At 37.7% G+C, this 16,833-nt stretch overlaps 1 protein-coding gene across 2 annotated transcripts in view; it reads left to right on the top strand.

Annotated features, from left to right (window-relative positions):
* The window catches only part of SLC41A2 (solute carrier family 41 (magnesium transporter), member 2), a 44,574-nt gene that overhangs the window by 18,836 nt on the left and 8,905 nt on the right, over positions 1-16,833 (top strand). For both annotated transcript variants that reach the window (XM_010076913.1, XM_010076912.1), the window contains exons 8-9: positions 13,551-13,682; positions 14,637-14,785. In XM_010076913.1, the coding sequence (XP_010075215.1) occupies positions 13,551-13,682; positions 14,637-14,785 (281 nt within the window). The remainder of the gene's footprint in view (positions 1-13,550; positions 13,683-14,636; positions 14,786-16,833) is intronic.

Raw genomic sequence — 16,833 nt, 5'->3', positions numbered from 1 at the left:
TTCTAAGCTACCAGTTAAATGAATTACAACCACTTCTTTTCCACTTTTGAACCACATTACCCTGGTATAATTAATTTTCCAGAGGTTGCTAATGGAAATGTAGCATGGGATAGCACCAAAACATCTTTCCAAGCTTTACTACAACTGAGAGTTACTGTATCTGTTGCTGTGCCCATTAGGCAAGCTGTTCAGTTAGAGGAGAAAATCATATTGTTTTGACAGAAGGATGTCTTTGGCAAATTCATGTTAGGTCTTGTTTTATGGCTTTCATATCTTCTAGATACTTATAAATTGTGTTTTTAATAATTTGTTCTAATACTTATTTAGGAATAGAAATTCCACTGATGTACAGATTCCCTGGACCATTTTTTTGGCCCTTTTTAAAGATATATTTTCTGCTTTCCCCATTATAGCCCTCTGGTATTCTCTAAGCTTCAAGATAATCAGTTTGCAAAAATGATCACTGATAATTCATGGATTGTTCATCTAGCTCTCTAAGTATGTACTGAATTTAATTTATGCTCAGGCCCTACAGACTTAATATGTATCAGTCTGTGATCAGACATCGTAATTTTTATGAAGGCAGTAGACAAAAGGAACTGAGCATTTCAGTCTTTCATGGAGCACGTTGCTTATTCTTCTTTCCCATTAACATCCTGTATTTCCTTTCTTCTTACTTTGAATAGGAATTTCTGTGGTGCCATTTGTGTTCCCTTGCTAACTGTAAATTAATTTTTACGCTTCAGCTTTTATGCTTTCTTGCCTCTGCCTTGTCTTTATGTTAATTTGAAATTGCAAGTAGTTCCACCTACCTTTTATTTGTTCCCATTTTGATTTCCAGATACCTAAAGAGCAGGGCAGACATGTTGATCTTCCACTTTTTTCTGCTTTACATCTGAAACTTTTTGTCCTTTTTAGGAAACCCCCAGGTTTTCTTCCTAAGAGAAGAGGATTGTTTTTTTTTTTCTTTTTAGGCAGGTGTACCCAAACCAGTACGCTTACCAGTGGTCGTGCTTTACCAGATGACATCCCTTGATTACGAAAACCAACAACTGTCTGGTGATTGTTTCTTACTGTTTCCCCATAGGCTTCTCTTTCTGCTCCAGTACAGCACAAGAATACTTCTGGATTTTCTTTATAGATTCACTTACTCTCTATAGGCTCACTTCTAGACTTGCTACTTACAATGGATACAGGTCTCGTGGATACATACCTTTCTCAAGGCCTTATGCTTCTACCAGGTATTGCAACAATCATAGAATCATAGAATGGCCTGCGTTGAAAAGGACCTTAAAGATCATCTAGTTTCAACCCCCCTGCTGTGGGCAGGGTTGCCAACCACTAGAGCAGGCTGCCCAGGGCCCCATCCAGCCTGGCCTTGAATGCCTCCAGGGATGGGGCATCCACAGCTTCTCTGGGCAACCTGTTCCAGTGCCTCACCACCCTCTGAGGAAAAAATTTCTCCGAATATCTAACCTGAATCTCTCCTCCCTTAGTTTAAAACCATTCCCCCTCATCCTTTCACTATCAACGCCTGTAAACAGTCGCTCCCCCTCCTGTTTATAGGCTCCCTTCAAGTACTGGAAGACCGCAATGAGGTCTCCCTGGAGCCTTCTCTTCTCCATGATGAACAAGCCCAGTTCCCTCAACCTTTCTTCATAGGAGAGGTGCTACAGCCCTCTGATCATCTTTGTGGCCCTCCTCTGGACCTGTTCTAAAAGCTCCACATCTTTCTTGTGCTGGGGACCCCAGGCCTGGACACAGTACTCCAGATGGGGCCTCACAAGAGCAGACTAGAGGGGGAGAATCACCTCCCTCTCCCTGCTGGCCACCCCTTTTTTATTGCAGCCCAGGAGATGATGATGGTCTTTTATCCTGTAGCAGTTATGGCCTGCTCTTGTAAGTGGAACTATGCATCTTGTTCAAGGTAATTTTCTTTCACAAAATTAACTGTGAAACCTGTGTTGCCTGTGCATTTACTTTTTAGCTTTTTAACATTTTTAGCTAATGATTGGACTAAAGTAAATAATTTTAATTGCTAAGAATGACATCTTACTGTAAACAAGCCTCTAAAGAAAAGGGTAAATGTACCACTGTTTTTTTTTTTTCTTTCATAAGTTTGTCAACAGAATTAAGGCAACATGCATAGATTGTTTTGAACTATCTTTAGAGAAAAAAAAACTAGCCAAAAAATATACATAGCCCTGGATGATTAGCTGACAGGCCAAAAGATCCTTGAAGAATTATGCAGGTGGAAGAGAGGAAAAGCTGGGTTTATTGGAGCAGGCAGGGAGAGAAAGAGTCCTTCAAGAAGGTGGGGACAGCAGGAGGCATGCTAGTAGCTGTGGCAGACCCGCAGTGGTCCTGTGGTGAGGATTCCTGTGATGATTGTACCACCCACATTCAAAATATTGCTTTTTCATAAGAAGTTTTGCATTTCTGGATTGTTCTTAGCCTTTGTCATCTGCCCCCTGAACTACTATGCAATCCCTGAGAATGTTATTTTTCAAGCCACATCTGGTGCCTTACTCCGTTTTCATCTGGATTTTTCATGCTTGGCTCCTTCTTTTCTTATGCATAAAGCAGTGTTTGCCTGGCTCTCAGAGTTTAAACTTCTTCAGTGACCAGTAATGGACTGTCAGCAACTTGTTTATAGTCCTGTGTCCATATTTTCAGGACCTTTGCTATTATCCCGAACTTGAACTCTACATTGTAAGAAGAGAAACCTCATGCCAAGCTCCATTTTGGAGCTCATAAGAAGCTCACAACAAGCCTAATGGACCAAGACTAGAGTCTTGCAACAGTAGCATAAGGTAAAGCCCAAGGCCCATGGCCTCTTAATAGCAATAATGCTGTTGCAGTGCCACTGGGCAACAATACAAGCAATAAGGAATTCTGGTTTTCCCTCCTCCACAAAAGAGTAGAGGGGAGTAACGTGTAAGTGTTGTGTGTGTGTGTGCTAACCCCCTCAGAATTCTAAGGATAGAGTAATTTCTGTTGGAAAATATAGAGCAAATATGTTCTGTGTAGAGGATGCAGAGTGTGCCTGTTTTATGGTACTCCTCCTAAAACAGGAAATAGTAAGTAGGTGATTTTTTTGGTTGTTGTTAGATTAGCCTCTCCAGGGTTTCACAATTCTACTGGTACCTTTTGATATTGCTGGTCAGTGTAGTGTAGTAAACTGGAGTTTAGGAAATCTTTCAGTTAAAAAAACCACATCTGTTGACCCTCATTTACTGACATAAAAGGTGACCACTTAACAGATGGCTTTTTAAATATCACTGTTGCAGAAAGCTTTCTCTACCAGTGCTTTCCTGGCCTTGGAATTCTCATTGTAAGCCTAAGTAGCAAAAGGAGTTGAGGGATTTACCCTCAAAACACTTTTCAGATGCCTTTTGCTTTCTCTTACCTTGGAGTTTGTTGCTTCTATGACCCAAGTAACCTGAAAGAAAGGGGAGAATCCTGAAAGAAATATTGTAACCTATTGGGATTGTGTCCAGGCAAAATTTGAGGAGTGTAAATTTGTCCAGGATTTCAATCTATCACTGTATTTTTCAGTGCCAGTTACCATTTCTGAAAATCCTGAACAGAATGTACTTGCAAAGTTGTCGGGTGTTAGCCTTCCTTTGTGTGCCATTAAGTAGCTTTCAGGCTGGTCCTGTCTAGGTGACTTGCGTATTCTTAGATTGAGACAAGTTACTTTAATCACATGTTACAGGTGTGGAGCCATAAATCTTTTGTTTTAAGAAATATTGGTCTGGAATTTGAGCAGCCTCAAAGGTTCCTACCCCTATTAACAATAACTGCAAATATTTGCCAAGAATATTAAAATAGTTCTTAAGCAGACAGGCAGTTATAGTCAGCTTTACTGCTGGTGGCCAGAAGTATTTCCCAACCACTTTTCTGTTTTTCCCTTGTTAAACAAATTTCTTGAGATGAATTATTATGTTTAATTCTATGGTTGGTTGGGTTAAATTGTAACTCTGCTTTTTGAAGATAAATAAACTGTTTTGTGGTTTTAGCCACTGTGGTACTTATAAACTACTTGAGATTTAGATGTCCGTGTTTGATGTATTGAAGTTCTGAATAAAATAACTAAGCCCAAGCGTGGCTGTGCTTCAGCCTAGATACTCCGGTTGATCTTTTATGTTTTCTAATGGATGAGATGGTTAAAAATTGCAAATCCTCTTACAGCATCACAGCGTGTTGTAGCTCAGGAATTGCAGTTTGCAAGTAACTGAGTTCCTTTTGTGCAGAAAAAAGATAATGCCTTAAACAATTATATGCTTCTGATTATGCAGCTGAAATGAACTAAGGTGCAGTTACCAGATAGAACCACTTTCCTATGCGTTTTACTTGTATGCTTTAACAAAACCTTGTGAGATATCTCCTAAGTGTTTGGATTTCAGGAGTTACTGCATAATGACAAACATGTTGGTAGACCTTACCCCATTTTTATGCATTTTGTAAAATGGAGGTTCTGCAAATTAATTCTGAAAACATCTGAAAATCAGAAATGCTTTGCAGGCTTTATGTAGAAAAACTTGCCTTTACAGGTGGTTTGAAGCAATACTCTTTAAGGGTGACATAAAACCATTGTAGTATTTCTTGCTCTTTGGCTGTATATATTGTAAGATTATTTGATATCTGGAGGGAATAAATGTAGATCAAGAAATACGAGAAACTCATATGAGAAAACCTGACACAAAATTTATCTGTTGTCTGGGAGATGAAAGTTAAGCTTACATAGTCTATTCCCCAAACCATACCTTTTTTTATCTATTAGTAGGACAAATTGAATGACAAACTTTCAGGTTTTTCAGGGAGCTTTTGCTGTAAATTGTGTTCTTTGGAGAGTATGGAAAGAAAATACCCAGAAACAGTTTCTCCTCGAAAAAGAAAATGCATTTTTAATAACTTTGTTTATTTTAATCTCTTACAACATAGTTGTACTCTCAGCTTTCACACAAAAGAGAAGTGCTTTGATTAGAAGTTAACCATTGTCTCAGACAGTTGAGCATCTGAAATTTGCCTCTATAAATTACAAGGGAAAGCATTAGTGTACCTGTATGGTAGTAGAGGAATTTGGCTGGGTAGCAAATTAATTTTTCCGCATCCTGATTTGGAAAGAATATGATAGTCTTAGAAGGCACCGATGCTGTACGAGAACTTTATAATTCAGTCTTTATTTTCACATGAAAAAGGAGGAGGGTTTTGATTCTAGATATTTAATTCCAATGCATTATGGGGTGATAGTTTTACTACTTTTTAATTGCTAGCCTGTACATGTAAATCTGCATATTCTATGCTATTAGAGATGTATGTTCATTCTTTTACATCTTACTTGTAAATTTTTTACAAGATTTCAATAATTGTTTTCATGTCAAAATTATATCCAGAATATTTTCATTTTTTGACAATCACAGAACAATTTTTAATTAGGCATAAGAAAGAGATTATTTATTAGCCAAATGAAACATACACTACTCCATTTTAAAATGTAATAATTTGCATATATAATGTTGTCTCAGAGATTTCTCTTAAACATCCCTAGAGAAAAGCTAATAATTTCAGCTGTTTCCCCTGAAACATTTTTAAACATTAAAAGAAAAGCTACAAAGTGCAAAGGAAGATAGAAGAAATATGGATAAAAAGCAACATTAAAAAGTGCCTAGTTAAGCTAGGCTTCTATTCGAAGTATTTCCCTTGCATAAAACATGAATGTTTGAAGTTAGTGATAGAGAGGTCAGGACAAAAATTGGTCTTGAATTTTCTGAAAGATAAAACGATTGTTCAAAAATTTAGAGGTTTTGGGCTCTATTGTAACTGAGTTTCTTTTCCTTCCTTTTAATTTCATTGTAATGCAAATGACATCAAGAAGCAAATTGCTGTTGAATTCTAGAAAGACTAATTGTCACAACTGATTATTTCGAATTATGGATTGTAGGCAGGAGTGCACAAAAAGTGAGAATGTTCTTGCCTTCCTTCTCGTGATAGATTTACACGAAGAATCAGTTTGGGAACTGTGTTGGACTAAGTCTTCCCTTGTGTGGGAATTAGTTAATTTTTGTCCCATTGCACAAGCTATATTGTAAATGTTTGAGAAGAACATGGTATTCTGTCGCTGGTTAATCTGTCTCCGTAGAACTGGATTGCTAAAAATCTTTAATCTCAATGAATTGATAGGCATGTGGTTTGCCATTCCTACAGAATTATTTGTGTGTCACATCATGCAACTGTTTTTTTGTAGTCTCGCGAAGAGTTATGGCGCTGGTCATTAAAGCTGAATATGTACGCTTTATCTTGTGGTCTCAGTGCTTTCATAGGAGGTGGTTTTCTGGAGAAACCTTTCTTCATTTATATATATTTAAGAAAAAAAGGAAGAATGAGATGGGGACCTTCAGGAGAGAAAGTGACTTTATAAATAAGGTAGTTGAATACTGCTTTGGAAAATTGCTCTGACCTTATCATATAATTCTCCCCTGGTGTTAAACAAGTACTTTTAACTAGATTTTTTATTAATTAGTAATAACTTAATTATTTTCTTCTTCTGGAATCTCTGGTCAGAGATTCTCAGAAATACTACACATCTATTGGTACAAATGAAATAATTGAGAAGTCTGCTTTAAATGTTAAAACATTTTGGAAAAAAAAAGTAAATATTTTACATTGAATATCCAGAACTGAAGAATGCTCTTTGCAGAGAGTACAAAAATATCACTTCACAGGTATGTTTTAAAAATAAATTCATTAATGTTTGTAAGGCACTCAGATTTATGGTGACAAGCACCACTGGAAAGCAGAAAGAAAACTAGTAAGTCTCTAATCAATCCAAGCTTTGAATAGTGCATATTAAATAAGACTATCAGGTATTCATTATATGCTAAGGACAAAGGAAATTATCAAAGTGATGTTTAGTTAGGCAATACTTTGTGGTATTGAATCAGAGGTCTGAGAGGAAGAATAGTAGTTGTATTATTCGACTGCATCATGATTTATACCAATTTTACCCATGGAGCATTTGCAGTCCTCTAATCTATCTGTATCTACTATGAACTTTGGCTTTGGAACACCTTGATTCAGGGTCCCTGGCCTTCTACAGATAAAGCGAAACCCTGAGCAAGGGGCTCCCAACGGTATCTGAAAGAGTGAGCTGCCTTGGAAAATCACAGGAAGACAAGTACCTTGTCTGCTCAAGGTTCAAAATTTAGTCCTTTTCTAAGGTTAAGTGGATACATCTGTTCTTCAGAAGGAGTAAGTAGTGCTTGCTCTGCTCATTTGCAGCATAGGTGAAACAGAGTTAGGAGGTTGAAGTGACTTTATTTACTTTTTTCATGAAATCATAGAATCATTTAGGTTGAAAGAGACCTTTTGAGATCTAGTCCAACCCCCTGCTCGAGCAGGGTCTACTAGAGCAGGTTGTGCAGTACTGTGTCCAGTAGGGTTTTGAATATTTCCGCAGATGGAGGCTCCACAATGTCACTGAGCAACCTGTTCCAGTGTTTGACCACCCTCACTGTAAAAAAAAGTGGAGTTTTTTGTATTCACGTGGAATATCTTGTGTTTCAGTTTTTTCTCATTGCCTCTTGTCCTGTCAGTGGGTACTACTGAGAAGAGCCTGGGTCCCTTGTCTTCATCCCTCCCCTCAGGTGTTTATGTACTTTGATAAGATCCCTCTGAGCCTTCTCTTCTCCAAGCTGAACAGCCACAGCACTCAGCCTCTCATATGAAAGAGGCTACAGTCCCTATGGCCCTGTGTAGGACTTGCTCCAGTAAGTCCATTTCTTGTACGGGGTAGTTCAGAAATGGACATGGTACTCCAGGTGTGGCCTCACCAGTGCGGAGTACAGGGGAAGCTTCACCTCTCTTGGCCTGCTGGTGATGCTTTTCCTAATGCAGCCTTGGATTCTGTTGGCCTTCTTTGCCATGAAAGTGGATTGCAGGGTCATGGTCAACTTCTTGTCCTCCAAGACTCCCAGGTCCTTCTCTGCAGAGCTGCTTTCCAGATGATTGACTCCCAGCGTGTACTGGTGCATGGGGTTATTCCTACCCAGATGTAGGACTTCCACTTGTTGAACTGTATGAGATTCTTCTTGACCCAGTTCTCCAGCCTATCTAGTATCCTCTGAATCGCAGTACAACCCTCCAGTTTATCAGCCACTCCTCCCAGTTTTCCCTGGAAAATGTTACCCTCTTTATCAAAACATGCAGTATAAAAACTGAGGAAATAACCAGGCTGGTGTGTTACCCAGACTAGTCTGGGTCCACAACACCCATTCAGCTTCCCTTACCTTCTGTTTTTCTTTACCTGTAATGAGGGTTATGAGACACAGATTTGCTTTGAAATATTCCTTAAGATGCATTGATGTAAAGTACTTTCAATGTGGTTTTCAGAATAGCATGATTACTTCTATTTTTAGAAAAAAGTCCTTTTTTCCAGATAATGATTAATAGAATCACACCTGTAGGCCTGTTTGCAAATACATTACATGGTTTTGGCTCTGCTTTGAATAAGGTTTTCTGTGCTTATTAGACAAAAAAGAACCGTGATAACAATTTTCAGAAGAAATATTTGTTCTTGCTTAGCCCTTAGCTGGCGTCATAAAATGATGAGGTTTTCAATATTCTTTTACTGTTGTAAGTCAGATTGACATCCTTCATGCTTTTAGCAATGTCTCTTCTGCTTATTGACAAAGTAGCACTCTCATATTGAAGTTAAACACATCTGCTGTTCTGAGAGGAATGCAGTAACAGTTGCAGAATTTTACTTTTGAAATAAATTATTTTCCTCTGTGTTGTAGTTTTCGTGAGAATGAAAAGAAGCTAACAAAGTTACTCTTTATTATAAATTATTTGCTATGATGACTGCAATACTGTTTTCCAGGAAAATAATTTTCTGACTTAAATGTTCATGGAAACAGTCTTCATATGTCTACAGAGATTTTCATAATATGAGCAGCTATTGAGTACATGACCATTTTATGCATTCAGAAGATGCTGAGAAGCTATCAATTTCATGTACTGACATCTTGTCAACCTATGCAGTTTTATGTTTTCTACTTTTTGCTGGGATCTGATTAATCTAATACTGCTGAGATAACTTCATATGCACAGTAACTCCTGTTACAAAACAAACTTAATATCTCTGTACGTATTGAAGTGATTCATTCAGTGCAAGCACAGCTTTATACAAGTCATTCTATGACCAGCAGAATAATGAAACCTGATTCCGTGCTGATTTGTATCCTGAGTTTTCAGAGCACCGGATAGCCCTTTCAGCCCCCAGTGTTTCCTATGGCCTTGTGTCCCTGCATATCTACTGCTTGCAGCATTCTCTCCATTCTCCCTCTGCTTTCTACAACATAATCGTTCCTCTTCTGTGTCACTGAACTACTGGCAGAGCAAGAGGCATCATGCCTAGCTCCAAGCTAGGTGCTGACTGGCCAGCTGGCATTCTTATGCAGTTAACTATATAGCTCCTGTTACTGCCTTTCTCTCCCTGAGGGTACGAGTTTGAATCTTTCTCTTTACTTACCTAGCCACTGTTTCCTTTTTGTTAGCTTGTTTAACCATAGTTGGAAGTAGTTAGTATCTCTGTCCTTGTGTCAGACATGGTTGAAGTTGGCTCAAAGGTTGAAAAATAATTAGAAGGAAGAATTGATAGATGAATGGACAGGACTAAAAGACAGTGTGACTGCTGCTGTCCATCACCATACATGTTGTTGGCTGGTTGAATCTGAACAGGAGGTATGGATTCTAGAAGCTTTTTGCACTTCAGTACACCTACCTGTCTTCTACGAGTTAAAAATATACCACTGATATTAGATTATTGAGACTCAGACCAAATGAAATTTAAAATAATTTTGCTTAACATATGAATACTGCATTTCCAGTTAGCTAAAATAGATTGTATACATTCAACTTAGCTGTAATTAAAATAGAGAGAGAATGTTACACCTCTTGAACTCACACTCTACACTGGCTGTCATGGTTAGCATGTCAGCTTCCTTTGCAGAGTAGATAGCACCTTCTTTTACCAGTATCCCTTGCCTCGCTAGTTTATTTTAGAATAAATTTTAATATTTTTCAATAATTTTTCTTGTTATCTACATGCACAATAGAGCTTGGGACATACTTTATCTAAACAATGGTATATAAGTAAAAAGATTTTTAATTCATAGCAACCCATCAAAAGATTGGCAACCAATCTCCTGCCTTCTTTCATAGACTTGTCCATGTCTCTGTTGTCCAGATAGGTTTGGTTTTTTTTTAATTGCCATTTCAAATTGGCAAATTTTCATTTTCCTTAATTCTTTTCTCTCACTCAGTTTCCTTTGTTATTAATTAGGCAAAGAGGTCCAGATCATCTATCATATTTCTGATTGAATTTGTTGAAGCAGATAATTATCAGTCCCAAGAAGAAATGGCATACCTCCTAGGAAATACTTGAAATCTGGGGTTTTTTGTGCCAACATGGTTTCTGGTTGCATTGTGACAAACCTCAAAGCATACATTGAAAAACAGCTCTATTTACTTCTATCTTTTATTTCTTCTCATAGTGCTATAATAGATACAGATAGTGAGAGAAAAGTTCATCAATTTTTTCTTTTAACCTTGTTTTTAATATCTCAGTTATTGCAATTGTTAGCGTGCTTGTAATTACCCAGATTTCTTTTATCCCCTCTTTTAAGCAGAAACTGTTTTGTATTTTCTAGTCATATAGCACCATCCCCAGCTTTGTAGCTTTATTAAGAAGCAGCTTTACATAACAGCTTTTTTATAATTCAGTCACAGATATTATCTGATCCCCATCCAAATTTAGTGCATTTGATCCTTAGTTTTATTTCTGCCTCCCTTTGCATTCCTTATTCTCATTTGTCAGAAGTCTCAAAATCATTGTTCTCAGTCAAAAGACAGACTTTGGACCTTGCTTAGACTGGTTTTAATCTGTTTAAACTCCTTTTGTAGTTTATATAATTCCTTTATTTTACTTACTATTCTTTAGTTTGCCTGAAAAAAAACTACTGTTGTTTTAATTTTCTTTGCAAAGACTGACTCAACCTTTTTGTAGTTCACATTTTGTCACAATATCTCCTGACTGGGAAGATGCAGGTAAGTTTCATAAATGGCTCTTTCTGCCAACTCCATGGGTTTTTTTCTACCTTATTTCCTGATTTATGTTTGAAGCCTTTTGCTTCAAAGTCCTACTCTTTTGTTAGGCTGTGCCATAAATTGTCTTTAGGCGGTGGTGAAACAGGAAATCTTTGAGTTCTAAATACTAGATGTCTGCCCTAACCACTCTATAGTCCTCAAAATAATTTGGCTTATAGCATCTTCTGGTGAGCACAGACATTTGTTCTGCAGCCGAACAAACCCTTCAGTTCAACTAGAATAAAAAAGGGCTTTCTCCTTCTGAAGTAGGGACAAGATGTGCATTACTTCTGCCTAATCATATCTTCTCAGAGCAACCCATTGCTGTGTAAAGCATCAGGGGAAAAAAAAAGCATATGCTTGATAAACAAGTAGACAACTCCTAGTGTATAATAGCAGTAGGAGAATTTTATGCTAGTGCCACTGCATTCTGTAATGTAGGTATAACAAATGGTTTCGTTTTCTGTTGACTGAAGTAAAAACTCATACAATAGCCCAGGTTGGAAGGGACCTTGAAAGATCATCTGGTCCAACCTTTCATAGGAAGGGGAGCCTAGATGAGATTATCTATCTGAATCTGAGGATACCCCATTCAGTCACATCTTGAAAACCTCCAGTGGTGGGGACCCCACCATATCCCTGGGGTGGTTGTTCCAGTGAATGATTGTTCTCACTGTGAAAAAATTCTTTCTGATATTAAAATGAAAACTCTTCTGGCACAACATGTACTCATTGCCCCTTGTCCTCTCCATGTGTCTCCTTGTGAATAGAGAGCCTCTGTCCTCTTTGTCGCTCCCCTTTAAGCACAGAAAAACTGTGATGAGGTCTCCCCTGGGCCTTCTCCGGGGAGAAAAGGTGTAACTCCTTCAGTCTTCCCTTATAGGGCAGGTTCTCCAGCCCTTTGATCATCTTCATGGCCCTCCTCTCGACTTTCTCTGTCGACAACTTTTTTGAATTGTGGGGACCAGGAGTGGACACAGTACTCCAGATGTGGCCTGACAAACACTGAGTAGAGTCATGTCTCTATCTCTGCAAGAGATTGATGTTGCCCAGGATCCAACTTGCCCTTGTTGCTGCAGCAGCACACTGCTGAGTCACGTCCATCTCGTCCACCAGGACCCCCAGGTCTCTTTCAGCAAGGCTGCACCCCAGCCACACAGATCCTGGCCTGTACTGGGCTTTTTGGTTATGTTATCCAGGTGCAGGACTTTGCATTTGTCTTTGTTAAACTTCATGCTGTTCTTGCTAGCCCGCTCTTCCAGGCTGCCAAGTCTCTGTAAGATGGCATCCAGGTCTCTCTGTAAGATGATCTCCCTTCTGATGTGTCCACCTCACCATCCAGTTTTTTGAAGATGTTGAACAGTGTGGTGTCCAGTGTCAATCCCTGGGGAAGTCTGCTTGGGACAGGCTGCGGGCCTGAGTAAAAACCATTGATCACCATCCTCTGGGTGCAACCTGTTAGCACATTTCCTGCTCATCTCACAAACTACCCATCCAGTGTGTAACTTGACACTTTGTCTAGGAGGAAGCTGTGGGACACTGTCAAATGCTTTGCTGACATTGTGTGTGATATTTGCCCTCTTCCAGCTGTCAGGGGTATCCCCTGATCTCCATGGCTTTTCAAAGATTGAATGCCAGCTATGTCTCTTTGCATTCTAGCGTGGTTTGTTTCATAGAAATTGTTTCATAGAAATCTTTTTTCCAAGGAAAGTAGGGAACTATATCAACAGTTGTCACAGAGAAGGTAGGCTCTCCATCAGTACCGTTCTTTTAAAAATCAGTTATTCAGACACTTGTCTTGTTCTTTCAACATGAATTATGAATGGCAGAAGATTATAGTTAATCATGCTCTGTAGCAAAGAGGAATGGATAGATTAGCTCTTGAAGTCTTCTTCAGCCCTATGATTCTGTGTGTGAAATCTGCATTTATGCTTGTGGTAGGGAGTGCATCTGCTTTGCATTATTTATACTTGCCAGCAATACTGACCTAGGAATGTAATATAGTAGTGACATAACTATGTAGTACTTCTGTTCTTCTAAGAGGGATTTCCAAAGGAGAGGGAGCAATAAAAAGGAGCTTCACCTATGAGAAAGCACCAGATCAGACCTTTTGCACTTATAAAGAATTAAAACTGATCTCTAAATATCCAGATTTCCAATTTGAATATTCCAAATATCCAGTGATACAGCAAATTGCAGCCCAAGTTTTTTGACTTATTTTAGTGCTTGGTGTTAGCCTATCTATAACTAACATATGTTCTAAAGATGTTTCTCTTTTTGACTGTTGTATGAAGGGGACTGTGGTAAACATTGAGAAAGTTGGTAAATTTACAAAACTATTGCCTACTAGAGGAAAAAAATAGTTGAAAAGTTAATGCTTGTTCCCTTTTCTGTTTCAGGCATTGGTGGTAATCTAGTAGCTATTCAAGCTAGCAGAATTTCTACCTACCTCCATTTACATAGCATTCCTGGAGAGCTGCCAGAAGAAGCCAAGGGTTGCTATTATCCATGCAGAACCTATTATGGTACAGGTATGTATTAGTCAGTTAATTGTTAAAACTACTGTTTCATTTCTCCTCTTTTATCCTCTGTATGCCAGACTGTACTACCAGTGAGAAATGGCAACAAACTGAACTTGTTGTATGTACTTCAAAAGCAGCAGAGGCTTGACAGTTTCCTTTGCCTGCAGCTGTTTGCCTGTGAGAATCGAAAGGAACTCCCTGCAGGAAGCAGTGTGTGGAGGGGAACACAGAGAAAGGTGTAACCCTGCAAGGCTCGAAGATGGGGACTGATACCCACTCAGAAGGATTTCAACCTTCATCTTTCCTTAGATTGTTTACCTGCTCCTAACCTTTGTCATTTAGCTCCAGAATTTCAAACCAATCTCCTGATAGTACCAAACTTTAATGTTATTACTAAGCCAAGTCACTGCTTTCCATTTCGCATTTGCCATTTTCTTTATAGATTCTTGCTTCACAGCTTATTAATCCCCTGTATTGCCCCTTTTCCTAATAATGTAGTAACTGTGGTGAAATGTGATGTGTCAACAGCATGTATTACACTTTCGTATTTATGAAATGAATTGGAACAGATGAGAAAATGGTAAATGTGGGATTACTTTTTAGAAATATAAAGTACTTTTGAGGATGTCTTGAATATGGTGTCCAAAACATCCTCTTTCTAGGAAAGCTTTAGGAGGTCACTGCGGCTTCAAAAAAGTAGATGGTATTACATGAGTGCAGAATGAAAGCCAACGGTTTGTACCCTCTTCTGTAAGGGACTGCTTAACTTTTCTGGCAGACACTAGAGGTGGCTTTTTTTCGCCCTGTGAAAATCCTCAAGGAGGCTTTCAGCAGAAAATAATGCTTGCTGTTCCACAATAGTTAATGCTGTGGAATTCCAAAACTACTCGTTAAATTAAAATTAATAAAAATCTGATATAGTAATTGAAGAGCTTAACTGAATTTTGAATTTTTTTATTATAGGAGTAAATAACAAATCAGCCCAAGTTCTGCTTCTTTTGGTGATTCCTGGACACCTGATTTTCCTGTACACTATCCACTTAATGAAAAGTGGACACACTTCCTTAACTCCTATCTTTATAGCAGTATATTTGTTTGCAGCTCTGCTACAGGTAAGAACAAGTACAACTTGAAAATGCTTGTCTAGAATAAAGTTCTTGAAGAAAATCATGTTTTATCTGATTTCTGAAATCTCATGAATAGTACAAGAAGGTATGGGTTAATGCAGGCTTCAGCACAGTTTTGAAGTAACTTAATTATCTCCACATGTATTCAGCTTACACAGGTGTATCTGTATTGTGAGTGATTTTCAGAAGACACTTGACTGCATTATTTCCCAGTCATGCATCTTGGCGCTTTCTCTTTCACGTGCTTCTTGGAACCATTGCATCTAAAACCCCCATCATTTTAATCAACTAGAGGGGAGATGGAGAGAAGGAAAAGTAGCATTTATGGATAATGAATATATCAAGGAAAACTCTCAAAGTAATATCTTAGTGTTTAGTAAAACATTACTGTTTTAGTTAACATAGTCAAATATGCAGTAGATGAGAATGTTATGGCTTGCTCTTGATGCATTCTTAATATTTATGAAAGTTGAAATTAGTCTGACAGTGATCACTATACAAGAAAGTGTAATTGCATTAATTGTCAAAAATTTTTACATTATTACCTAGTGTCCTGTTCATACCCAGCAAGGGCAGTTCTTGAAAGATGCTTTTTGAAATGGCAATGTCTTAAGGTGAAATAATTTCACTTAGAGAAATCAGTAATACAAAATGAAATGTTTTTATTAAATCTACAGACAATTTTTATCTAAAATCTGTCTGATTAATTATCATATTTCATTGTACCTTAATAACAAAAATTGACTGTTCATGTTACACAATAAAAATGCAGTTGAAATATCCTTTAGTAAAATATACATACTCCTTCTAAAATTTGACCAATTTGGTTTTAAAATACAAACATTATCATCAGTCAATCCTTAATAAAAATTATAATTTTTAAAGTTCTGAATTGTCTTGCTGTGATTATCATGTTACTGTTTCAATAAAGATAGGTTTCAAAAACTGTTACTATTTTAATTTCATATGAGAATCCTATACTTTTTTGGGAGACTATAACTGGTAATGTTCCAACCTTTGCAAGTGAGAATGTCATACTGAAAGTTATAAATTACTTTTCATTTTCCTCCTACATAATATTCCTAGTTTCCAACCGTATCACTTGTTTTATAATATGTTTTCCTGAGGAAATAATGCTATTTCTTCCCTCTGTCTGTTATGTCTGTCTGTCCTTTCCAATAACTTTTGAATTCTTTGGGCCATTTCCGTCAAGTTTTTCCAAGTCTCAGCTCTCAGTAATACTAAGTTCTTATAAGCTTAACAAAAAGATGCTGGGGAAGGAGTCCCTGTTAATGCCTCTGCTGAAGATAAGACTGCAGTGGGATTTCAGCCATTATTAGACTTCAGAGATTTCACATGGGAATCAACCTGTATTCATAAATTCATATGAAATCCATACAGTCCTACTGCTCACAGAACTGCAATCATAATATGTTTGCAGGTACAAACTTTTTCTTCAGCAGCAGAGGATAGGGTAAGATATGAGAAATGCAGAAGTTCAGCTGAAAACCAAATTAAGCCATTAGGACAGGACTTCTAGATCACACAGTATTTAAGCCCCAGCATCAGCACATACATAAAGTTGATTTTTATAAATTCAGGGTCTGATTAGAGTATTCAGTTTTGCAGTCAGGCATCTCCATTGCAGTCCATAAGGCCACACCTGATTTTCTTGATTTTCACCTATAAAGCAAACATACAGCTTTTTTTCTTTTTTCTCCACTCCTTTTTACAGACTATTTTTTTCCTCTTTATCTTCTGACTTTAGCCATAACAGGCAGTTTGAGATGTATTTACTTTGAAACTGAGTAACAGTATTGCACATTATAACTTCTCATGAGTCTTGACAGATTTACAGCTTGGAACCCCATGTATTTTAACACCTTCTGAAAATATTTAATAGATTCTTTTCCCCATTTTAATCATTCTGGCATTTTTCTAGTAGTGATTATTGTAATTTTGCATAACCATAATAAGAGCAGATTAAAAATTTTCAGAGAAATGGTTCTTGCTTTAACCCTTAAATCTTGAAC

Source organism: Pterocles gutturalis, unplaced genomic scaffold (assembly GCF_000699245.1).
Source record: "Pterocles gutturalis isolate BGI_N339 unplaced genomic scaffold, ASM69924v1 scaffold9388, whole genome shotgun sequence".
In the NCBI taxonomy this organism is placed as follows: domain Eukaryota; kingdom Metazoa; phylum Chordata; class Aves; order Pterocliformes; family Pteroclidae; genus Pterocles; species Pterocles gutturalis.
The sequence above is the reverse complement of the archived record's forward strand: the minus strand, read 5'-3'. Positions and strand labels throughout refer to the sequence as shown.